The sequence below is a fragment of the Mustela nivalis genome, assembly GCF_964662115.1.
Source record: "Mustela nivalis genome assembly, chromosome: 20".
Taxonomy (NCBI): Eukaryota; Metazoa; Chordata; class Mammalia; order Carnivora; family Mustelidae; genus Mustela; species Mustela nivalis.
Window position 1 is genome coordinate 19431427 of NC_139039.1, and position 27004 is coordinate 19458430.

The 27004-nt window shown below is 38.8% G+C and overlaps 1 protein-coding gene across 3 annotated transcripts in view; it reads right to left on the reverse strand.

Annotated features, from left to right (window-relative positions):
* MICU3 (mitochondrial calcium uptake family member 3) overlaps positions 1-13034 on the reverse strand; it is a 103103-nt gene extending 90069 nt beyond the window's left edge. For all 3 annotated transcript variants that reach the window (XM_082715615.1, XM_082715616.1, XM_082715617.1), the window contains exon 1: positions 12592-13034. In XM_082715615.1, the coding sequence (XP_082571741.1) occupies positions 12592-12981 (390 nt within the window). In that variant the 5' untranslated portion in view covers positions 12982-13034. The remainder of the gene's footprint in view (positions 1-12591) is intronic.
* Positions 13035-27004: the final 13970 nt, after the last annotated feature.

Here is a 27004-nt window from a genome sequence, read left to right on the forward strand (position 1 = left end):
CTTCCTTAATGAAACCTATCACCAAAATATGAAAAAGACATGTTTCTAGAACTTCTCTATCAGCCTATAATCAAATAATATACCTTCGGGTCCCTGAGTTAACTTCTGTTCTTACTTATCTGACATTCAGATAATCCCCCTGTAGTTCACTCCTCCATATCCTTCCAATTTTCACCATTCTACTGAAGATCAATGTGCAAGCCAATCCCTGGCTTTCACCATGTTCTGAATTCTGCTGGGCGGGGGATGTGGATAAAATACCTAAGACACAAAGAGCTACCCTCCTATAATTTGCCAGCAAATGGCAGGCACGTTGATGTCTGCCTGCTTGCCTGCAGTTTTACAAATTTTTTTTTTTAAAGGTTTTATTTATTTGTCAGAGACAGAGGGAGAGAGAGTGCGCGAGCACAGGCAGACAGAGAGGCAGGCAGAGGCAGAGGGAGAAGCAGGCTCCCTGCCGAGCAAGGAGCCCGATGTGGGACTCGATCCCAGGACCCTGGGATCATGACCCGAGCCGAAGGCAGCTGCTTAACCAACTGAGCCACCCAGGCGTCCCCAGTTTTACAAATTTTTAAAATAAGTATTATAATTCAGGATAAGTTCTAGATCCTAGTTCAGGATAAGTTCTAGATTTTACTTATTTGGTGATACATTATGAAATATTTTTGATAATTAAATATTTAGTTCATAATATAACCCAGTATTTGTGCTTTTTATAAAATTTAGGATTTTAGATTCATAGTATGAATTATATCCCAAATAGGATGTGATTAAGTCTGTATTATAAAATACTTGAATCAAAGTTCTTATCTAACTTTGAAGATGATGATGAAGTAATCACCAGGGCTGGCAAATCAGGGAACAGGACAGGCATATGCAACAATACATGTACACAGTACTGGACCAAAAGGTTAATTAAAGTTGACCCTTGAAAAATGTGGGAGTTAGGGGCACCAAACCCTGTACAGTTGAAAATCCATGGATAACTTTTAATTGCCACAAAACCTACAACCAATAGCCTCCTGTTAACAGAAAGCCCTGAAAGTCGATTAACAATTATTTTGTATGTTATGTGTATTCTATACTAGATTCTTACAATAAAATAAGCTGAAGAAAAGAAAATGTTTTAGGAAAATCATAAGGAAGAGAAAATACATTTACAGTACTGTATTTATGAAAAAAAAAATCTGTGTATAAACGGACCTACACAGTGCAAACCCCTGTTGTTAAGGACCAACTGCATTCGGAAGAAGTTTAGATGATCCTATTTGAATATAACTAATTTTAACAGGTTGGAGCTAGCTTAAACTGGACATAACCTATGGAGCCTTTCTGACCTGATGTGGAACTGGTTAGGAAAATCCCATTTTGAATTGTTCCAAGCAACTGAATAATCCATTATATCCCTTCCAAAGAAAAGATAATCCAAATATCTCACCTAGTCAATATTTACATATCAATTAGACATCACCCTTATAAAAAAGGCAGAAAAAAATCAAATTATTTGAAATTCTTCTATATACACTTTCTGTATTCTAAATTCTGAAGTTGGGGTATTAAATGAATAAAAGGTAACCTTTTTTTTTACTCTCTGTAAAATAAATAAAAATCTTAAAAAAAAAAAGTAACTCTTCGATGAACATACACTTACTATGCTAATCAATTAAATGATACAGCACTAAATTTCCACATTTTATTTTGCTTATATAATCTATCAATATGTCAAAGCATTAAGGAGTAAAGTGTTATTTAAAAAGCAGAGGAGAGGGCACCTGGGTGGCTCAGTGGGTTAAGCCTCTGCCTTCAGCTCAGGTCATGATCTCAGGGTCCTGGGATCGAGCCCCGAATTGGGCTCTCTGCTCAGCAGGGAGCCTGCTTCCCCCTCTCTCTGCCTGCCTCTCTGCCTCTCCTCTCTTTAAAAAAAAAAAAAAAAAAAAAGTAGAGGAGAAACATATCTAGAAAATCTGTGTAGTACACAAAAGACTGGACATTTTCCTTAATGCTAGATAGATAATGTCATAAATAAAACTTGTTTGATTTTTTTTTTAAGATTTTATTTATTTATTTGACAGACATAGATCACAAGTAGGCAGAGAGGCAGGCAGAGAGAGAAGGGAAGAAGCAGGCTCCCTGCTGAGCAGAGAGCCAGACACAGGGCTCGATCCCAGAACCCTGAGATCATGACCTGAGCCGAAGGCAGAGGCTTTAACCCACTGAGCCACCCAGGTGCCCCACTTGTTTGATTTTTTTTTTTTAAAGATTTTATTTATTTATTTGACAGAGAGAAATCACAAGTAGATGGAGAGGCAGGCAGAGAGAGAGAGAGGGAAGCAGGCTTCCTGCTGAGCAGAGAGCCCGATGCGGGACTCGATCCCAGGACCCTGAGATCATGACCTGAGCTGAAGGCAGCGGCTTAACCCACAGAGCCACCCAGGCGCCCTTGTTTGATTTTTAATCACATTTTTCTCCAACATAAGAGTGTTTACACTAAACAAAGTAAAGTTACTCAAATTCTTAGTGTTTGGGACAACAATTACGGAAGATCAGTGAGAATTAATAATCTCCAGTTTAAACTTGCCCATCAAGTTTAAATAAAAGAATAAAATCTTTAGTGTTTTGTAAGTTTGGTCCACTTCCTACGTAAGTTAAATATTACATCATGGGTTAAAAAAAGTACTAATTAGATCATATTACTAAAGTCTGTGCATCTTAAAAGGTGGAATAACATACACAAGAATTAAAATAGCAAAAGCTGTGACCATGTGAAAGTATCCATTAAAAAACTTCTACATTTCATGAACAAGTTAAAAAAAAATTTCATGGTTTTCTAGTGGTTTGTGTTCTTTTTAATGGCTGTTTCAATCCACCACTCTCCAAATCTATCAAGTTTACTCTACAAATTTCTATTATCTTGCTCTCAGGCGATAACATCACCTTCTATTTTATAGCAAAATAGTAACCATCAAGCAAAAACTCCTTCAACCACTTGCTACTAAAAATGAATAATTTCTGTGTCCTTCCATTCCTTCTTCCTATTACACCAGAAATGCCATTGTTCCTATTATCTAAGATTAAATTCTTCCCTAGTGCTTTAACTTTCATTTCCCACCTGTACCCTGGTTCTTGACAAATCAATTAACACCCCCTCCTTCCTTTGGTTTAGTGTTTCTCCTCTTACCTTCAACATTTAAATCTTTTTTTTTTTTTAGATTTTATTTATTTAATGACAGAGAGAGAGAGAGAGAGAGATCACAAGTAGACAGAGAGGCAGGCAGAGAGAGGAGGAAGCAGGCTCCCTGCTGAGCAGAGGGCCTGATGAGGGGATCTAGTCCAGGACCCTGGAGGCAGAGGCAGAGGCTTTAACCCACTGAGCCACCCAGGCGCCCCAACATTTAAACATATTTAAGGGTATACCATCTAAAAAAAAATAAATCAAATCTATGTTCCTTAAGCTATTGCCCTCGCTTCTCTCCTTGACAGCCAAATTTATAAAAGTATTGTCAACACTTACCTCATCTTGTCCACATCACCTCTTCTTTACTTTTACCCTCAGCTTCTCCAACTATAATTTGATTTTCACCTCCAAGATATCACCAAGATCATCCATGAACTTCTTATTGCTGAATCCAGTGAATACTTTCTATTGCTCATCTAAGATGAACTCCTCTGGTAAAGCTCACTGATACTGACTATAGTACTACTTGTCTGAAGTACTTACTACCTTCTGTTGGCTTCCATGACTCTCATGGTTTTACCAGTCTAGACATTACTTCTCAGCTTTTTGTAGTGTTCTGTTTTTCTGACAGTTTTTTACATCACTGATGCTCACCAGGACGCGTTCCTTAGGGGCTTTTCTCTTTATGTTCTATATATTCTTTTTTTTTTTTTTTAAAGATTTTTATTTATTTATTTGACAGAGAGAGATCACAAGTAGGCAGAGAGGCAGGCAGAGAGAGAGAGGAGGAAGCAGGCTCCCTGCTGAGCAGAGAGCCCGATGCGGGACTCGATCCCAGGACCCTGAGATCATGACCTGAGCCGAAGGCAGCGGATTAACCCACTGAGCCACCCAGGCGCCCCGATGTTCTATATATTCTAAACAATGTCATCCATTCTTATGACTTTCGATGCTTAGCGATTTTCAAATCTATTGTTTTAAGCACAGATTTCGCCCCTAAGCTTCTGACCTATGTATCCAACTGGAAGTTTCCCTTCAGCTGTCCAGAAGACACCCTGATCCACTGTAGTTAAAAACATCATTCATGCACACTCCCCCCAACCTTTTTTTTTTCCCTCCGGAGGACCTAGTCTCAATGAACTGCTGCACAATCCACCTAGCGCCCAAGACAAAACCTTGACTATCACCCAGATTCTCCCATCTCTCTCATCCCTAAAATCTAGTCAACTACCAATCCTCGTTGATCCTACCTCTTGAAATTCTCTCCAGTGTGGGAACTCCTCATGGCTTCACTGCTATTTTCCTAGTAAAGTTATAACCATTTTTTGTCTAAAGAAATATTATAGGTAAAAACCATCTGACATATATTTTTTAAAATTAAAGAATATAGAGAATCATACCCTCTAAGACTCTCATCTAAGAAGTAACAGCATCTTGCCTGGCCTCCTCCCTTTCAGCACTGCGTCCCTCCCTCTACTTTCCCTATCCAATCAAAGTGATATTCCTAAAATGCAATTTTGATTATATCATCCTCGTGACTAAAAATCTATAATGTCTCCCTACTCTTAAGGTAAAGTTCAAATTGTCTTAGAAGGTCTTGTACTATCTGCCCCCTGATCACCTTCTAGCCAACTATCTGTTCACTCTTGCCTCAAATTCTCTGCTATACCTCCACATTGATCTTTCAATTCTGAAAACATGCTACGCTTGTTCTCATACATGTTATTTCCTCCTGGAACACATGTCTTCACCCACTTCGTCTCCTTGTTTCCCTAATAATTCCTACCTATCTTTTATATCTCAATTTAGACATTACTTCTCCCAGGAAGCCATGCTTAATGTCCCAAGCCTGGGCTTTACGTCCCTCCTGTATGATCCCATAGTACACTCTATTTTTCCCATCACACCACTTTAGCATATTGCATTACAATTATTCTGTATCCTCACTAGACTATAAGCTACAAAAGGACAAGAGTTTTATTTCATCCACAAATAAATCTCTAGTACATACTACACTTCAATAAACATTCCTTGAGTAAAGTATTTGAATGAAAAATGGATGAGTGGAAAGATGGATAAATTGTTTCTAAATGAAAAATGAAATGGAAATCTTGATTTTTATAGCTATGAAACTGAAAATAAATGCTTAATACATGAATCTTAAGAAATATTAATCATTTTAGGGTGCCTGGGTGGCTCAGTGGGTTAAAGCCTCTGCCTTCGGCTCGGGTCATGATCCCAGGGTCCTGGGATCGAGCCCTGCATCGGGCTCTCTGCTCAGCAGGGAGACTGCTTCCTCCTCTCTCTCTCTGCCTGTCTCTCTGCCTACTTGTGATCTCTCTCTCTCTGTGAAATAAATAAAATCTTTTAAAAAAATATTAATCATTTTGATAGAATCATGTACTTTAAGATAAATGACCTTCCCTAATACTTTTCTAGGACAGGAACAGGTAATATTCTTTAGCACACTATGTATACCATTTAAAAGAGAAAGAAGTGGAGGGGAAAGAGATTGAAGGAGCCAGTTAGTGATGGAACTGCTGTATTGATAGTAACTAAGAGACTTTTGAAAACTGGTATGGGAAATCTGGTAGTCAACAGTTTAGATATATAATTTTACATGAGCAACTAGCTCAAAGTAAAAACATTAAAGTACTTAATACTAAAAGCTAGGGGCATGTGGGTGGCTCAGTGGGTTAAAGCCTCTGCCTGAATTCAGCTCGGGTCATGATCCCAGGGTCCTGGGATCAAGCCCCACATCAGGCTCTCTGCTCTGCAGGCAGCCTGCTTCCTTCTCTCTCTCTCTCTCTCTGCCTGCCTCTCTGCCTACTTGTGATCTCTGTCAAATAAATAAATAAAATCTTTAAAAATATATACTAAAAGCTAAGGACTCTAAAGAGAATGAATTTGTTGTCTTCTCATATACTTAGAGAAGAAAACAAAAATGTATGCACTCTGCACCTACTATCTAATGAAACTAAAATTAGTTACTGAATTCAAATATACTACTAATATTATGACTCAGTGTCCAATCATGAATCCTCACAGATAACACAAAGAGGTGATACACCCATTATTTTACCTTGCATTAGCTTTCTAATATCTAAAGTCAAATGAAAATTTGCATGGATGAGGTGATTTTGTGAAAGCAAGCTTTTTAAAGAACTGTCATAATAAAATATTGTAACTTATTTCAGGAGTTAGCATTCATCCAGTTAAGTAAGAATTTATTAAAATCTTAAGAGCTACAAAATCTATGTGCTATATGGAAGATGAATGAAACCACCCTCAAAGAAGCTTCAAAAATTTAGGGTTAATATAATTGTTTTAATAATCTCAAATATCTTCTTTAATCTTTACGTAGAAAATGGCATCCATTTCTCAAAAATTACTAAAGATAAAGTATATATTCAGTTCAATAAGGAAACTACATTTTACTTTACTCAGTATTCATAAACAGTCCAGCTCCAAATTACATAAACAGAATTACATGTCGGAATTCGAGAATCAACTAGGAAGTGACATTAAACCCAAATACTATTTACCTGAATTCCAATTCAAAATACAACTCAATGTTTTTATTATATTTTTTAATGTGGAGATTATAGAGATCAAGGAAAAAAAAAAAACTGGTATACACCATCATTCAAACCGATTGCTGTGCACTATTTTACAATTTCCAAGTCTTAGAAGAGAATTACAGATGAGAATTTTTAAATTTAAATTCAAAATCATGAGAGTTTCATTTCCTGATTCCCAGTGTGGATCTGAATAAAGACATCCATAAAATGTAACAATCTTTCACTGCAACCCAAAAAGTACATGCACTTTTATAACTCCTCGCTTGGTATAACCAGAAAAAGAATATATTTTTTTCCAAATTCATCCAAATTTTATTCTGTGATACTTAGGAAAAAAATTATCTATACTTAAATCACTGTACATGAATCCATAACATGATCATACCTTGAGAATGTGCGTAGAACCTGGTGGATTTGCCATGAAGTGATCCAGAAAACAAAGAGGGGATCACCCACCTAGTTTAGCCTCCCTATACAAAATGTTATCCTGCACGGAATTAACCTATCCTCAGTTTTACACCTCTGAGGTTTCTCTCTATACAAATGTAGGAATCTTCTCCATTTACACCTCTGGCAGATTCTTCAATATTCTGGGGAAGAAGAAGCATAACTTCCTGTCTCAAAATGTGCTGCCTTGGAGTGGAAAAGATAGATAATGAAAGAAATTTTAAAAACGCACGATTATTGGCAATTATTATAGAACTATACCAAGGAAATACAAATATTGTTCTCTTTTCCACTTGAAAGTAAAACTATGTGCAAGTCACAAAATGATGTATTCTGTACAATAAGTAAAATATGTATTAAAGTGTATTAAGCAAACTAAATTTTTTTTAATTTTGAACCTTTTGAAACAAAAAGGCAACCCTAGAACAAAATTTCTCCACTAATAAAAATAATGTTTTAAGGATAAAATTGTAGAGTTCTCAACAGAATCTTGTCTCTCATCTCTTTATAATATTAATAAAGTTCAAGGCCATGTTTACTGAAAAATTTTGGCAAGCCAAACTTGCACAATTAAAATAAATACAGTGTCACGTGATTGGTCTCCTAAAGCCTGGAATTTTGACCTTGACCGAAGTCTTCTGAATTCTAATGCTAAAAATAACCAGCATTTAGATGAAAAAAAATATTAAACTATTAATTCTCACAGAATGTGGTTGTGCCTTTTCAATGCATATATCCCATGCAAATGTTTAGCCTGGGCTTATTCACTGGACAAAAATGTATTGTGTGTCTACCAGGGCTAGGCCCCATATCAAGCAATGAAGATATAAAGGAGACACGACCAACACAGTGCCCCTCCTTAAAGTGCTAGAAAAAGCAGAGAAGACAAAGAATTGCAAAAAGTCATCACCTAGGAGTACAGGATGCGCAGGGGCATTTTTAAGGGAAAGCATCCTGGAGAAGGTGAGAGTCAATGTCTTAAAAACAAAAATCTTCAAGGCTATGGTAATAGAACTGTCTATCTGTAAGTTATGGCTATTCACACCTAGCAGTTAAATTCTATATTCTGTAACATGTTACAGGTTAATTTATTATTAGGTTTATGTTTAGCATAACATGCTGCTTAAAAGAAGTTTTATAAATCAAGTTTCTCATAGTTTTAAGCCACAAAAGGAATAATTTCTACCAGTTCAGTAAAATCAAATGAGCATAACGAGTAAAGTGGCAACACAGGTTTAAATATTTCTGAAAAATGGAAGGCTGCCTTCACGAGTTTCTTTCAATCTCTTTCTCTCTTAACCACAATAAAATCACAGTAAAAGGATTTTTTTTTTAAAGATAGAAACATATAAGAACTAAGAAAGAGAAGAGGAAAGGAGACTAAAACAATCAAAAGAATTCATCAAAATTTTGACAAAATGGAGAAGATGAAGGAGTGATAACTGACCTGGGGCGGGGGGCAGAGTGCCCTATACTCTCAATACTGGAAGACTGAGGAGGAGGAGACCAGATGGAAGTGAGCTGACTGGAAATGCAGACCCCAGAAAGGATAAGATCTTAGGAATTCAAGGAGTGGTGAAGTTAGAGTAAGTGATGGGGCTGAAAACAGAGCATTAGATAACAATAGTTGTAAAAACATCACTGGATACTTCCCCAACACACAGGCTCTCACATACAGGTGCATGTGCACCTGCACCTAGATTACAGCTCCTGCAACTTCTCCTATTCTTTGGAGAAACTCAATGACACCAGAGAAGAGGACTTATAAAACACTGACATTTGGGGGCACCTGGGTAGTTCAAGTGGTTAAGCATCTGACTTGATTTTAGCTTAGGTAATAATCTCACGGTTGTGAGACTGAGTCCCACATTGGGCTCCACACTGGGCATGGAGCCTGCTTAAGATTCTCTTTCTCTGTCTCCCTCTGATGCTCTCCCCTCCCTCTCTTAAACAAAACAAAACAAAACAAAACCATAAACAAAAAAAGCACTGACATCTGGATGCCACTCTATTAAGAAGCCCAGATCGCCAAATGAAAAGCCATTCTCATGTACAAAGAGCTTCTGAGTAGCTCTCAAATATAGAGAGGCAACAACTACAGATATGTGAGGAAAACTTCCAAAATACAAGTGAGAGCTTAGAAAATCAAACAGGAACAAAAATTAACCTGGAAGAAACAACACAATGCACAAAGTGGAAGACAATTAAAAAACAAAACAAAACTATGATTAATATCCTTACAGTAAAAAGAGAAATTTAGCAGCCATAAAACAAAACAGAAGGCTGTACCAAAGGAACACTAAAGAACAAAAAAATAGTTTTGAGTTAAAAAATTAGAATGACTGAAATAAAACTTAGAAAAATTAGAATGACTGAAAGTTTTATTTCAATAGGACAGCTGGAAGAAGAGTCAAAGATAGCTCCCATAAAAACAACAAACAAGGGGCGTCTGGGTGGCTCAGTGGGTTAAGCCTCTGCCTTCAGCTCAGGTCATGATCCCAGAGTCCTGGGATCGAGCCCTGAATTAGGCACTGCACTCGATGGCAAGGCTGCTTCCTCCTCCCTCTCTGCCTGCCTCTCTGCCTACTTGTGATCTCTCTCTCTGACAATTAAATAAATAAAATCTTTAAAAAACAACAACAACAAGCAAACAAGCAAGAAGATTAAAAAGTTAGAAGATTAGAATTAGATTAGGATCTGTCAGGAGGTATAACTTCAGACTAACAGAGGTTCCAGAAAAAGAAAAGAGAAAATGGAGCAATGGAAATTGTCAAAGAAATAATACAAGAAGAACATACAGAACTTTCAAACATGAATTTCTATATAGAAAGGATCCTCAAGTTCCCATCGCAATAGATGAAAAAATGCCCACATAAAGCTCTTTATTATGAGTTTCAAAAAGCAGGGGGTAAAAAGAGATTTATAAAAGTTTTCAGGGAGCCTGGGTGGTTCAGTTGGTTAATCGTCTGTCTTTAGGTCAAGTCACGATCCCAGGGTCCTGGGACTGAGTCCTGCATCAGGTTCCCTGTTCCATGGGGAGTCTGTTTCTCCCTACTCTTTCCCCCTTGTTCTGTGATCTCTCTCTCATTCTCTTTCAAATAAATAAAATCTTAAAAGAAAAAAAGTTCTCAAAGAGGGGGAAGATTCATTAAAAACAAATAATCAGAATTGTGTGATTAGAGACTTGGGAAGAGTCAGACAGAGGCCTCTGGTATCATTTACAGAGGAATTTTTATAAACACTAAGCAATTATAACATAATAGGTACAAATAAATAAATGAATAAAATTACAACAAATTTATTGAATGCTCACCACATGCTAGGGGTACAATTCTATTTAAAATGTATTAATTTAATTTTCATAATTATGGAGGAAGACACTATTAAGTGAGTTTTTTTTTTTTTTAAAGGTTTTATTTATTTATTTGAGAAGGAGCACAAGCAGGGGGAGGGGCCGAGGGAGAGGGAGAAACAAAACTCCCCACTGAGTGCAAAGCCAGATGTGGGGTTCAATCCCAGGGCCCTGAGATCATGACCTGAAGTCAGATGCTTAACCCACTGAGCCATCCGGGCGCCCCAAGTGTGGTCTTTTAAAAACTACTATACTATCTCTCAATTTTAAAAGCAAAATAAGCTTTAGGGGCACCTGGGTGGCTCAGTCGGCTGAGCCTCTGCCTTTGGCTCAAGTCATGTTCTCAGGGTCCTGGGAATGAGCCCCGAGGCGGGCTCCCTGCTCAGCAGGTAGTCTGTCTCTCCCTCTCCCCACCCCCATGCATGTGTTGTATGTGCACTCTCAAATAAAATAAATCTTAAAAAAAAAAAAAAGTAAAATTAATTTTAAAACAGAAGAAAATACTGTTTTAATGCTCTCTACCTTCCTAATCTGCTTCCAGATCAACTATGGTTGGTGAAAAATTCTATCTTGGTCAATGGGGACACAAGTTTAATGTATTGGGGGGTGGAGAGAAGAGGAGTAGCAGATGAAAGTTGAGGGAATTTGCTGCTAGCATTTTACATATTCATTGTACAAAAGCACTTTATGCTATGTATTTATAATTTGCAGCTAGAACGTCTGTAGCACAGTGGATTCCCTGATTTAAACACATCAATGGCCTCCACCAAAAGAACTGAGGCACTTACCTCAGACCACCAACCTGTGTTTGGCCAAAGAATAAAGAATACATTTCATTAAAGTTAAAAACAGAATAGCTACCTCTTTTCTAAATTTTTGTCATCTCAGCCCTTCACAGTCTTTCGTCTTGCAAAGAAAACTTCCCTAAATGACTCCTAGCCATTTACACGACTATTTATTAACTACAACGATAGGACAAAAACATCGTGCCCCACGCACTCTTGCCCTACCTCATCTTTACCTCTCACTATCAGTTGCATAATGATACTTGAACATTTCATTGAAAGATCTTCTGGAGGAGTTAGCCTCTTTCAGTTTCCTATTTGTGCTGTCCTATCCATCTTCTCACTTACTTTCCTCACTTCAGAGTTTCTGATTTGGCGGTGGAGTGGGAGGCGATGTATACTCTTCTGAACAGATTTGTGTTTTTTCCACTTCCAATCTGGGGATATCTCCTTCTTTCTGACCTATCATAAGGGAGTTACTCGGTTTGGGCATTTACTCTCTTGGGACTAATAAAGTGCTATCCAATAATGTCGTTACTTTTTAGACCTCAGACCACTGCTTCAAAACTCATCCTCCTGCCCTGGACCTCCTGGGTCATTTGCTGTTACCTGGTCCAGCCTGGGCGTTCCTGTCTCTCACAGACCCGGCCTTCCACTTTCTGCCTGTTACACCCATGCCTTCTTCGTAGTCTTTTGTTTTGTTTTGGCGTGGCTTGGGGTTTTGGTTAATAGATGGTACTGCAGGGGCGCCTGGGTGGCTCAGTGGGTTAAGGCCTCTGCCTTCGGCTCAGGTCATGATCCCAGAGTCTTGGGATCGAGCCCCGCATCGGGCTCTCTGCTCAGCAGGGAGCCTGCTTCCTCCTCTCTCTCTGCCTGACTCTCTGCCTACTTGTGATCTCTCTCTCTGTCAAATAAATAAATAAAATCTTAAAAAAAAAAAAAAAAGATGGTACTGCAGCAACCTCTGCGGTCCTGATGCATCAGTGACAGCATCCCCTGTGTTTTCCCGACAGCTGGGTGCACAGACCCTAGCCTGCCTGGCCTACGTCTTGGTCTCACAGGAGGTCCCCATCTGCAGCCGCAAAGCTCACACAGCGACAACCTCCACGGCCGGGTGGCCCACAGTCCCAAGCGCACCCCGCCCGACTGTCACACCCTCCCTCCAGGAGCTTAGGTGGAACACCCCGGCCGCCCTACCCTCGGGCGTCACCTGCGGGCCAGCCCCGCGCGCGCACGCGCTCACGCACCTACCGTTTCCTTGGCAGCCGCCACCGGGATGGGAAGCAGACCCCGGCCGCGGGGCGGGTCCTCCGGCTCTGCGGCTGAGGTCTCCGAGAGGCGCCCCGGGGTGGGCGTCCATGCGGAGTCGGCCCTAGGATCCCCATACAGCTGGTAGCACACAAGGCCGACCAGACCCCCGCCGGCCGCTGCCGCGATGCTCAGCTCCCCCCAGCGCCTCCGCCGCCTCCAAGCCTCCTCAGCCACAGCCCCCTCTTCCTCCTCCCGGCAGGAGAAGGGCCGGCCGGCCGGGCTCGGGGCTACCCCCGCAGGCCGCCCCCACAGCCCAGGAAAGAGATGGTGAGGGCAGGGCGGAGGCGGGAGCCGAGGCGGCGGCCACAGGAGCCTCCGCAGTGCAGCCATTGCGGGAGCTGCCCGCACCAGAGCTAGGAGGGGGCGGGAGGGAAGGCGGAGGGGGTGGGGGGGAGGCAACGAAACCTCGCGAGAAGTGGGTGTGCGGAGGTTCGATGCTGTCCGAGGGCGACGGCTGCAAACGTGCGGCCTGGGGTACCCTGTAGGCGGCCTTCACCTGGGGCGACCGGGGCGGGGGGGGGTCTTCGGTGGGAGATCTTGGGGAAGGGCGCGGATCCCGGGTACTCCCGCGCGCGACATTCCTGTCTCAGTCCCGCAGTCATAAATAACTGCGCCCGCCCCGGCAGCACCTGACTGCGCGAGAACCCAACACCGCAGGGCACAGCCAAGTCAGCAGAACCTAAAAGAGCCCTCGCGTGTGCGCGTGTCCAGACGTCCGTCCGCTAACTTGGCCCTCGGACGTGGCTGGGTGGGTTTGGGGTCATTGGGTAGTGCTCCTCTAAGAAAGTCACGGCCCTTGACCCAAGCTCACGAAAAATTTGCAATTTTTGCAAAATTTTCAGGTGTACAATAAAATGAGGTAAAGAGTGGCCCAAGTTAAAAAGATGGCAGATTAAGTCAAAGGCTGTTTTAACTACACAGTGACTGCTTCTGGTCTTCTAATGGGGGACGGCTAACGTTTTTCTTTAGCTACAATTTATATATATATATATATATATATATCTACATATGTATATGTAGATATATATATATTTTTTTAATTACCATACTTGTGGTCATTTAAATCAACAAATCAGAAGTGTTCTAAAAGATACCCTTACTTTTGTAGGGATGCTATTGGTATAAATATAAAAAAAAAATATGTGATCGTGTCATCTTTATTTTTGTTATGGCTGTACCTGTTTGTTTGCCACCCTGTCAGTGCCACTTATATGAGAAAGTATATATGACAGTCTTACCAGCTTCCCACCCCTGAACCCAGGTTTGGTTAACTGAGTAATGCTAGCTTCGGTCTCTATATTCTGGAATGGTGCCAGGATCCCCTAAAATATTCTGGATCTAGGGGTGTAAACAAAATCTAGTTGTCTCTGTTGAGCTACAGTCACAAGGGAATTAGATCAGTTGATTCTGGCAATTCTTATAAAGACTAAGGGCAAACAAAATGAGGTTTTCTGGCTCAGATCTTGTTATTCCCATTCCTCACTCACAGGAGTGAGGAAGACTAGCTCGTTGTGTGGTCACTACGATTCCTTCCATTTCTGCCTTTTTTGGATTTAGGAAACTTCTCTATTCCCAAATAAACATTTATTCTCTAGATATAGAACACAGATCTTCTGGCATTGTTTGAACTGAACACAATTTCTGGATTTTCTCATAAATTTCCAACATGGCCTAATGGCAGAATTCTCGGACAAACTGATGAATTTTTATTACTTGTATATTAAAAGCTGAGGAGCTCTAAGGAGAACTAAGGAGGTAACACAATAACATAAAATTTCAGATCAGGAAAATGGCAGAAATACTCCACCTGAATTGGCTTCAAATATGTATTTTCTTTCTAGTTTAAATAAATTTAATATAGCCCCTGCAAGTCATTTCTCTGCCTAGAAATCAAGTTCTGCTATGAGAGGTGCTGGTTTGTTAAGTACTCACAGAACTCTGTATAAAGCTCTCTCTGTATGCAAAAGTTGTTCTAATTATAACTTTCCATAATACTTTCACTCTAAAAGCAAAATTTCCTAAAGAATATTGCTCTCATATTTGATGCTCCATGATTATAGCTACATAAAAATAACCAGATTCCTTTGTTACCTATATATTTTTCTAGGTTTACTTCTCAAGGGAAAAAATTATAAGAAAACATGATATTAGGAATTGGGGATTTGGGGAAATTAAAGATAATATTAGATCAAAATAAATTTAGGCCAATTAATTTCCTTCAACTTTTATGTCAATTCTCCTGCACATTAATAATACCCAAAAAGTGTCCCTATCACACAGTGAGAGTCCATACCTTAAAAAAAAATTCACTTATGTCCATTATGGTCTAAGTAAAAACAAATGCTCTGAAGCATTTTAAAATGTTTGTAACAGGGGCGCCTGGGTGGCTCAATGGGTTAAGCCTCTGCCTTCAGCTCAGGTCATGATCCCAGTGTCCTGGGATCCAGTCCCGAGTTGGTTTCTCTGCTCAGCAGGGAGCCTGCTTCCCTCTCTGCCTACTTGTGATCTCTGTCTGTCAAATATATAAATAAAATCTTCAAAAAAATGTTTATAACAGCAGAGATCAAGTCAAAGAAGTTGTTTCCAGAAAGCATATTTATCAATACGGAGCTATAAACTAGGCAGGAAAAGATTTGGACTCTTAGTTTTGCTACATCTCAGTTGCATAACCTTATACTGCTTTGAAGGTCACAATTTCCTACAAAATAATGAAATTGAATAGGTGATCACCTTCTGAACCCATGATCCTAATTAACCAAAATGCTCCAAGCTTACCAGTAAAACATGTACAAATACTCAAGAACATTTTTCACATATCATTTCTCTTTTCAAAACCCACAAATGCCCTAGAGTTGCTTTCTTTCCTATTAAAATTCAATACAATGACCTAATTATTTCAATCTTTCACTACTTTTTAGATTGCAAATAAATACTTTAAAAAATGTGAAATTTAAGTGTACTATGTGTCATTTTTTTTTAGGCAGAAATGTCTTGTTTAACAAAACCCCTACTTAAATATTCTGCTCACCTTATTTTACTCAATCTGAGCACCAGAATTTTGACTTGTTAAGGAAAGGAGCAGAGTACCAGGTGGCTCAGTTGGCTAAGCAGTCTGCTTTCCGCTCAGGTCATGATCCTGGGATTTTGGGATTGAGCCCTGCCTTGGACTCCCTGCCCGGAAGGGGATTCTGCTTCTCCCTCTGCTGTTTCCCCACCTCATGCTCGCTCTTTCTCGCTCTCTCTCGTTCTCTCTCTCTCTCAAATAAATAATTAAAAAAAAACACAAGCAATTATATCTAAGATCCTACATCAGGGCACATAAGTCCCCCACCAGCCAGTGCACTCAATTCTGACAGAGTGAAGTTACCAACCAAAAAGCAAAGGCTGCAGCAAGCCCCTTCTCTCTTGGGAAAGTTGTCACAAATATTGTCCCCATCTTCAGCACTATTGACCATTACATCTGACCAAATTAAGGGGAGAAAGTGAAAGTGGTGGGGGAAGAGATGTTCTCTGAGGTCACAGCTTTTTCTTGGTCTTTATAGGGCTAGCCACTAAGAGTCTGGAACTCAATTCTTCAGCATCCAGGGCTATGAAAACCAAGTTACCCAAGGCACTGAGGGTCTGTTTGTTATTTTGACTATCTTCCACCCCTAAAGACAGACTGACAATGGGTTGTTCCCTGCCCTTTTCTCTTAGTCAAAACTAAGCTGTGCCTAAGCTCCATTAAGCTAAAGTATGTATTTAGCCTCACTGCAGGCACATAGTAGGACCCCAGTAAATGTTTATTAAATGAAGAAAGGAATTTTTGATTGTTGTAGGGGAAGAGGCCAAGATGGGAAGGCAATTCAGGGGACAAGGAAATAAAGTAGTTTATCAGAGGCTAAAGGAGCTGCTGATAAACCAAGCAGCACATCTGGAAATGCAATTAATGGAAGGCCAGATGGAGAAAGCAAGGAGTTGGCAAGGAAAGATCAAAGATAGAGAGTGGTCACAGAGAAGGGTTGATTTGGGAACAAATTCTGTGATTTTGTGATTTGAAGCCATCCTCGTACATATCATATTTTGGCATGATCCTGCTGGACTTAGAGCCTTAAAGCAATAGGATTTCATCAGGTTCTTTTGATTCTCTGAGGAATTCCAGCACGATCCATGGCTGAAGGTTAGTGAGTTGAACTTGGCATTTCCCTTTTTGTTATTCCATATCTCACTGGTGACAACAGCCAAGCTGCCAGCTGTATACATTAAAGTTTTTAACTTTAAGAGAAGTAATAAACTCACTTTGACCATTACATCTGACCAATCTGATTTATATAATTTCTGACTTCATATGATGTCTACAGTGCCTCACTGTTCAATTCTTGCTGTTTTTGTCCCTCATTTAGTGACAAGAAATTGTTTTCTTATGTATTTGGGAATCTTATATGGCTTAAAGATATTTAGCCAAGAAGTATCTTAATAAAAGACTTGTAGTACCCGAAAACCATTAAGATGCTCAGTGGATATTTTCCTTATTTACTAAGACAAGACCAAAAGAACTTTTTTAAAGCATTGATGTACTGTTTCATCTTCTTTAACTTGTAACAATTTCTCCTGAAAAATGTCCGTGTGTACAGACCCAGTTGGTGTCTGGTGGTACAACCAATATATACCCTTGTCTCTTGCTCTAACCCCAGACTGTCAAGTGTTAGATGGGAAATTGCTTAAAGGGCAGAGAACCAAACAGAAAGGCAGCCTTCAGAACAAATGGAAAGATAGCACCAAGAGGGAATCATTAGAGAAATCAAATGTAGCATTAGGTAAGTTTATGTACTTACCTGAAGAAACTTTCAGGGATAGCAAACCAGCTGCATTCCTTGCCAATGTCAGTTGTTTGGTACTGGTTATCCAGAACACTCTACTGAGCAAAATTTTCAGACCAGGTCCAAAATTCAGAGGAAAAAGTAAATTGGTAGATGAGTATGTCGGCAAAGAGTAGGTTATCAGATTGGGCTGAGCTGTGTTATGGGACCGCCATGGTGTCCTTGCAACTCTCCAATTAGAGAAGTCTGTAAATGATAGAAAAACTGGAAAATGTTTCAGTGTTTCTGTAATTCACATGTGAATATTTTCTATTTGCCCTTGAAAGATTCAGCAAACTGAAAAGAATTTAGAGATAAATTAATCTGGAAAATTTGTGAACTTTTTAAATTTTCAGAGGTAGTGTGGATAGTCCTTCATGGAAACTCTCAAAAGAAATCTGATTGGGAAGCCCCCAGGGTACCTGGGTGGCTCATTTGGTTAGCATCTGCCTTAGGCTTAGGTCATGATCCCAGGACCCTGGGATTGAAACCTGCTTTGGACTCCCTGCTGAGAGGGAGTCTGTTTCTCCTTCTCTCTCTCTCTCTGCTGTTCTCCCTGCTTGTGCTGTCACTCTTTGTCAAATAAATAAATAAAATCTTTAAAAATTTTTTAAAAAAAGAAGGCCCCAAATACAAAGTAATTAACAGTAGACTGTTTCCAGCTGAACAGAGGAGGTGTTTGGACCTTGTTCACTTAAAGCCTTCCTTTAAATTCCCACAGCTGGGCCTGAAGCATTTCTGTAGAATCTTAGGGCTTAAAAACCACTAGAATGTACAGTTTTAATTTTTTCTGATGAGGAAACTTAGAGGCTATCAGGTTAAAGAATGTTCTCTGGGTCACACAATTAGGACTTGTGTTTCAATATTCTACCCTACCTCTGCATAGTGTCTGTATTGGAATCAGAAGCAGAATTCAATACAGTTTTTTTTTTTTTTTAAGGCACATTAACTTCCAAAAAATAGAAATAAATGGCATTAGCTCAAATAAAAGATATTGTTAGGATAAAGTCATATCATCCCAGGAAAGAGTGGTACTGAGTCTTAGGAAGTATGATAAGCAAGTCGACTGTAGAGAGCTACGTAGTAAGAGTTCAAGGACATTTGTTCTAACATACTGCTGTGAACATGACCTGACTAATTCCATCAGTCTCTATGAATCTTAGTTTAGGTTTTAAAGAGAAAACATTGACTTGGTGTGGCCTGGGTGGATTTTCTACTTTTGTTAGTTTCTCACTGTTGGACCAATCAGCTGTGCGTAGGAAGGAAAAGCGTTGAGTCATGGAGGAGCATTTTCCAGTTTTTCTGTTCTATTATTTCTGGGAAATACAGAAAATAGCTTCTCTTAAGAAGGCACCATAGGTATGTACCCATGGTGTGCTGGTCAAAATTAACAATTCTGGGTGTAGAAGCAGGGAGTCATGATTTGTGGCATTTGTAGATTTCCATGGTATAAATACTTGGACCATGGCTGATGCCTACGAGACAAAGACGCAGCAGCACAGCATCATATAGAATATCAATTAAACACAGAAAGATATAATCCATATAGGAAAACAGTTGGGAAGTGATAAGTTCTTAGCACTCATTACCTTTGATTTTAATGTAATGTATCCAATTATAAGTTCATATATTTTAATTTTTAATAGTGTCTCCAATCTAATAATGTTTAGCTCACTAAATTCCTGAAAATGTAATAATCAGCTCTATTGAGCTAGTCCAAGCTGGCTGCAGCACACTAATAGCGGGTACTTCATGATTACCATACCCATTAGAGAGTTTGGACATTCTTGAAGACCAGTGTTTGACACAAGAAGGAAACAGTGTGAAGAGGACATTAAGACTAAACCCAAAAGAAGACCGGAATTAAAGATGCACCTTTAGCCACAAACAGCGAATTAATTTACCCATCCTTCAGTCAATAGGTGTTAACAAACTTCCTTCCCTTCTTGGGGTTGTTAATTGGTTTCAATCAACCTATATAAAGATGTTACTATGGAATTATTCTTACTCTTTCCAATTAATTATGTTTGCTGTTCCAAAGACTTGAAGTTAAAGAAGCATCTCAGTATGGATGGGAACAACTGACTACCCAGAACTGAGATTATTGGTTTTTTTTTTAATTGTTCCTTTTCTATTTTGTTGAGTTGAAGTATAGTCAACACACTATGTTACATTAGTTTCAGCATATAACAAAGTGATTGGACACGTCTGTACATTATGTTGTGCTGATCGCAAGTGTAGCTACCATCTGTCACATACAATGCTATTATGATACCATTGACTGTATTCCCTATGCTGTACCTCCCATTCCCATGACTTGTTTATTCCATAACTGGAAACCTGTCTCTTCCACCTCCCGGCCCCTCTCGCAACCATCAGATTATTTGGGTTGAAACTATTCTTTTGGGGGGGTGGGGTGGGTAGAGACTACTCTTGAGCTGAGTCTTGGCTCCCTGTGTAGAAAGCTATGCATTTAACAGCCAATACTCATTAAGAATCAGCTCTGACTCTTAATCTCACAAAACAAACTGAGGGTTGCTGGGGGGAGGGGGTTTGGGAGAAGAGGGTGGGATTATGGACATTGGGGAGGGTATGTGCTTTGGTGAGTGCTGTGAAGTGTGTAAACCTGGTGATTCACAGACCTGTACCCCTGGGGATAAAAATATATGTTTATAAAAAATAAAAAATTAAAAAAAAAATTAAAAAAAAAAAAAAAAAAGAATCAGCTCTGATCTTACCAGGTCATTAGGTCTTGCTCTATGCTAATAGTAATCCTTAGCTTTGATTAAAATATATTATTTCACATTTATAGTAATATAATATATCTAAGCAAATTTTCAATTTATTACACTCAAAATTTATATTTGTCCACAGGAAGGTAGTCATTCTTAAGCCAAAGTAATCAACAAATGATTTAGGTCACTATGCATATCTTTTTCTGTTAAAATTAACAGTTTGTCTCCAACACTGGAGACTGATCTGAAAACGAAAAGTTGAAAATATGAGTGTTCATAAATTCCTTGGCAACCGAAGCATATCAAAACTCTTGCACTTTGGAAAGGATTGCAGTTTTTTTTAGGATTGTCGCAAATCTTGTGTTCAGGAACCTGTAAACCTCAGACCACCACATCAAGGGAAATGAAATGAACCTTTCACTGGATGATAAGACATTATAGAAAACCACTAGATGAACTACTCTAACATCATCATGCAGGTGCATGGGGCTTCTTAAACAAATTATTCTAGATTAAGTAGGCCTGTTCCTCCATCCTTGTAGAGTTATATAAGGAAACCATGTTTGATTAGAATTTTATTGTGTGTGGTATTTGTTTCAGGGCACATGCTTTGATCAAAATTTATGTAATGGAGGCCTGTGTTCTCTGATATCTAGAATTAATCATTGAACTCTTGGCTATGGTTAAATATAATAATTACACTGACTTAATAAACATCTATGTGCCTGTAAAGAGTTTGTCCCTAAAGTGAATTTTAAATAAAGACAAACATCAAACAATGATGAAAGCAATATGTGAAACTCAAGATCATTATCCAAACCAGGTTCTGTTTCAAACTGAAAATGAACCAAATTAAGAAAAAGGATGAGCTAAAAGTTAGGGTAATAGAGTAATTCATCATTAAGTCTTTTAAAAATGAAAACAAATGAGAAATGAATTTCAGAACATTGTGTGAATGCTCCTTTGCTCTTCTTTCCAACTCTATAGATTAAAATTAAATTTTCTTCCAATCTTTCTCTGATAATTATGAAGGACTCATATGACATCCAGCTAGAAGAGGTCACTAGGCAGTTAAAATGTGGAACTAGAGCTTCGGGAGTGAGGTCTTAAAGGTGGTAGCTGACCGCTATGCAGCTTTGTGATGAAATTTAGTTGAGCTTTAAATGTGGTATTCATAAAAAAAATATCATACTCTGAAAGACAGCTTACATATACTAAAAGTGGATGTTAAAATAAAGAAATATTGTAAGTTATATAGTATTTACATAATAATGGGAACTTGCAGATAGATCTATAGAAATATTATGTTTCAGAAGTTGGAATCTCATGTATACAGAAGTATCATTATCTACATATTTATTCTGATAATAAATCAGCATTTGAGTTTCATAATTAGAACCTACCTTATCTTCTTTAAAGTTCTGATTTTAAGAAAAGGAGAATTTAAATGATGCTAAGAGAGAAGTTTGTCTATAAAAGTTTTTCTATAATTAGTCTATAAAGCAAAGGTGCTGAATTTTATTTTCTAATTAAATTTTATCTTGAAATTTGGATAGCAGTCATAAACTTTAGATTGAATGGGACCATGAGATAATTTAGTCTGAGATCTGTGCTTTAGTCAGGAGGAAACCGAATGAATCATGCCTTACCAAGATGTATTTCCTGATCTAGGTTCTGTCTGCTACCCCTCTTTTCTTCGTCATTTTCCTAATGGGACTCTGCTTTGATATAACTTCTAAATGCTTCCCAGTTCTAAGGCCAGTTTAGCTGACCCTGCTACCTGCTTTCAACAAAGTACCTCGAATTTGCCCATCATAGCACCACCACGAAAATGTTTTCCTTTATTTGTTTATATCAGCCAGCTAGACCATAAACAGCAGAAGAGAGAGATTGGTTTTTGCCTTTTAAAAAAAATTTATTTATTTATTTATTTATTTATTTATTTATTTATTGACAGAGAGAAAGAGAGAGAGAGATCACAAGTAGGCAGAGAGGCAGGCAGAGAGGGTGGGGGAAGCAGGCTCCCTGCTGAGCAGAGAGCCCAATCTGGGCTCTATCCCAGGACTCTGAGATCATGACCTGAGCCTAAAGCAGAGGCTTAACACACTGAGCCACCCCGGCACCCCTGGTTTTTGTCTTTTGACAAACACAGATAATACCTGTTACGTAGGTACTTACAGAACTAATGTATCTTTTGAATGAAAGACAAATATTTGTTTTTATAAAATTATCAAAAATCCATGAAAATTTCACATGAATAGAGGTTCTTGCTTCAGCATCATCAAGAATAAAGACATGAATTAAATTACCAGTCAACATTCAGAACACCAAGTCAATAAACTAGTAGATTCAGTGATTGTCCTGAAAAATACATTTCAATTGTTGTACCTCTTTAAAAATACTTACAGTTCCTTACATTGTTAACTTTCAGGAAATAATAGTGGATCTAGGTTTGCTGAAGTCAATCATAAAAGGCCACTTCTGAACAGTTCATCTCTTATTTTCATAGACCCACAGAGTCTATTGCTGTTGTAGTCATGTGTTTTGGTTGTCGATTCTGATCCACAAAGTTTTCTTTTCTTTTCTTTCTTTCTTTTTTTTTTTTTAAGATTTTATTTATTCATTTGACAGAGACAGATCACAAGTAGGCAGAGAGGCAGGCAGAGAGAGAGGAGGAAGCAGGCTCCCTGCCGAGCAGAGACATGGATACCGGGTTCCATCCTAGGATCCTGGGATCATGACCTGAGCCAAAGGTAGAGGCTTTAACCCACTGACCCACCCAGGTGCCCCGACCCACAGAGTTTTCAGGGGGTTAATACGCTCAAAGAACTGCTCTTTTTATTTGTTTAGCCTGACAGCCAACTACTCCGAATCTAGTTCCTTGTCACTTAGCATTTACACGACTCTGCTCCCCATCCTTAAACTCATTTCTCAATTTCATGGCCAGCTAGAAACTTACAGCCTTGTTCGCAAGAATAGCTGGAGTCAAATATTTTCAGCGTGAAGACGTTCACGGGATCCTGACAGCTGTGTAGTAGTTGCTGAGCTGCGTTTTATTCCTACTGAGGTTATTGACATCTTCACAGTTTTCCTGTGATTTTTACCTTTGCCAATGACATGCTCATTATAACTGTGCAGCTTTCTGTTTTCAGTTTTGGAAGGGAGACTAGGCTGAGGAATTTACCAATGGTATGGCTGGAAGCTGAAGTGAAACTTGGCAACCTTTATTCCTGTCTATCAAGGTTCCTCTTGGCCTTATCAAGGATCTGGCAGCGTGTGTACCCATATCGTCCTCTAGTGGCTGACCCCATGGGAGACCTGCTATACCACTCAGCCACTGAGGCCAAGACGGTCCTTTCTCTTGGTGCATGGGCTTATGAGCAGAGGTTATTTTTTCAGGATGAAGAATATTTCTCCTGGTGTGCCTGAGTTTTTTCACAGTCAAAATTTAATTTTATAGCACTGAATATACATTCTATGGCTTGGAAGCTTTCTCAGGGGCAATAGAAAAATAAATTTAAAAATCTAAGCAAGTCCTTCCCGTTTCTGGAAAAATCCTGAAGTGTATATCCATCAACGAACAAAGATTTATCAAGCATAAAAAATATCCCAAGTGCTGTTGTCGGTGCTTGATATATGTAAGTGAACAAAATAGACAAGGGTCCCTGCCCTCAGGGACCATACATTCTAGAATGTGTTTCCTTTGGATTGACACTACTAGGCTACTTGTAAATGTGATGTGCTTCAAACTCTGTACTACCAGGGACTGTGTTCTTACCATTCAGTAGTGTAAATGATACTGGCCTTCTCTTCTCTAACCTGCCGTCAGAGCCAAATGGAGTTTTCTGGTCCCATGCCACCTGCACGGAGGGTACCATATGCATTACTAGTCTTGCATGAGCTAATGGCGCTCACTCCAGAGTGGCCATTCAGGGACTCTATTTCCGTCTTCCTAAATTGTGTGCCAAAATGTAAGAAGTGCCTTTGAGTCTTCTTTTCACTCCCCTTCTCCCAGGTCTCCTCCCTATACCAGTACTAACTTAGTAGAGTCCTTCTGAACAGTTTTTGCCTAGGGCTATACTCCAGTTCTGCAAAAACAGGACTGGTTATCAAGTCCTCTAATTAGGGGAGAAAAATGTAATATGTAAATATAAAAGTAAATAATACTTCAGTATTATTCTTATCATATTACTCTGGGGAAAGACATGAAATTTTAAGGTGGTTTAATTACTTACTTTTCCATTTTCTGTCTTTTAAAAATAATGTAATTCTTCCATATTATTGATGGTACAATAAATTAAACTCTTGTATCTCCATTCTTGTGATGGTGTATTTTATTTTTAACTCATTCTAAGGCAAGACAATGAACAAACTCATTAATTATTTAAAGCTACTGACATCCTGAGTTTTATGAATAGATTTTTTTATTCGGAAGAGTGTCTTTTTTTTTTTTTTAAGATTTTTATTTATTTGACAGAGAGAGATCACAGGTAGGCAGAGAGGAAGACAGAGAGAGAGGAAAGGAAGCAAGCTCCCTGCTGAGCAGGGAGCCCAATGCGGGGCTCCATCCCAGGACCCTGAGATCATGACCTGAGCCGAAGGAAGAGGCTTAACCTACTGAGCCACCCAGGCACCCCGTTTTTTTTTTTTTCTAAATCAGAGTTTAATGGCCATTTTATGCCCTCAGAAAAATGCAACTTGTCTGAAAATTGATGATTTTATTTTTATTTACTAAAATAAAAATACTCTTTTAGTGTTTAAGTGACTTATGCTTCAGTAGGATGAGACATATTTAATTTAAAATACTGCTTCTTAGGGTGCCTGGGTGTCTCATTGGGTTAAGCCTCTGCTTTCCGCTCAGGTCATGGTCTCAGGATCCTGAGATCAAGCCCCTCATTGGGCTCTCTGCTCAGCAGGGAGCCTGCTTTGCCCTCTGTCTCTGTCTGCCTCTCCGCCTACTTGTGATCTCTCTTTCTCTCTGTCAAATTAAAAAAAAAAATTTTTAAATCTTAAAAATAAAATAAAATACTGTTTCTTTGCTTTGAAAATGGAGAAGTGAAAAAGAAAGAATCTCAGTGGAACCTATGAATGCATTCATAGTAAAGATGTAATAAGCAGTGAAAAAAATAGCAACCACAAACATTTCTCTTAATCCACTCTTCAATTGCTGATTCTGGGAGAAGTCAAATGCAGAAATGTATATAAGCAATGATGTCAATTTGCACCACATTTTTTTTTTATAAGGTATACATCCTTATAAAGTTGCTCTAGAGAACCAACTTTTATCACTACTTGGGTATTTGCAGCAGGTGGGGTGGGAACAGTTTTGGAAATAGATGTGAACTATTTCAGTTTTAATGATGGGTTTTCCATTAACTAGGTGGCATTTTTCTGAAAGCCATTTTCCCTCATCTGCAAAACAAAGGTGTTGGTTGAGGTGAGTTGGCAAGTTCCTTCCATGACATGAAAAAGGTAAAATACTTTCCCACCACCCTTTTATGACATATTCAAATGATGACAGAAGATCATACGAAAGAGGAATGAATGATGTGTATTTAGCCAGAGGCTGTGAAATAGACTAATTCCAAAACTTTATTTTAGAAGTATATTTTTTGTAGATCCACCTTGAAATGCAATTAATTAAACCTTTCATTACAGGAACCAAAAGATCATTTTTTTCTGTGCTCCAAAAAGACCACTATTAGTTTTGATGATAGTTTTGATAAAATATCCTTATCTTCTTGTAACCTAGAGCAAAACATGGAATTTTAAGTGGCTTAAAACCCAGGAAAAATTGATAATAATTATTGTCATTAAAATAATCACTTATGGGATCCTGGGTAGCTCAGTCAGTTAAGTATCTGACTTTTGGTTTTGGCTCAGGTCATGATCTCCTGGTCAGGAGATGAACCTAGCATCAGACTCTGCTCCACAGAGAGTCTGTATCCCTTCTCCTTCTGCCGCAAGCCCCCCCCACCAACCCCCCCAACCCCTGCTAGTGCTCACACGCTCTCTCTCTGAAATAAATAAAAAAATCTTTAAAAAACAATCACTTAGATTTTGTAATACTAGTGGATTTTCATATGCATTTGTCTGTAGGCCTCCTACAACACTTCTGTAAGTTGGATAGAATATATTATTATCCCAATTTTATAGAGGAAAAAATTGAGTTCTAGGGCTCCAGTAATGTAATTTTCTCAAGATCTTATAACTACTGAGTGGTAACATCTTGCTTGTATCTAAAAAGTGAGTAAGGAAAGAAAAAAATTACAAGGTAAAAATCAGACTATATGTTGTTTACTACTCCTGTTGCTCTTTGTGATGGGTAAAGTGGGGGAAGGGGGTCTGGAGTTGACATTCCTGAAAAAAGTAGACATTGACAAAGATGTTCAGTTTCTGTCAAAAATTTATTCTGCTTAAATTTGTCCCCCAAGTTATGTGATTTCATAGTCCATTAATTTTCCTTTTTCCACGTGTGGTCAATATTATTCATGAAAAATATCCAACGTCTTCTGGTAGAGGTTTGGGATTTTGTGCAGACTGAGTCTCTTCCATGCAAATAGTTCAGGAATTCTGACTTAATATCAATTATCTTACATAATAGCTGTTGAATTTAGATTTTTTTCTTTCCTACAATTAAAGTGCCTCTAATACCTGAGCTGTGACCTTTCAAAATTTACATTAAAAACTTTCATTTTGATATAATTTCAGGCTTGTAGAAAAGCTACAGGACTGGTACAGAGAAATCCACAACCCTTTATTCACATGCTTCGTTGACAC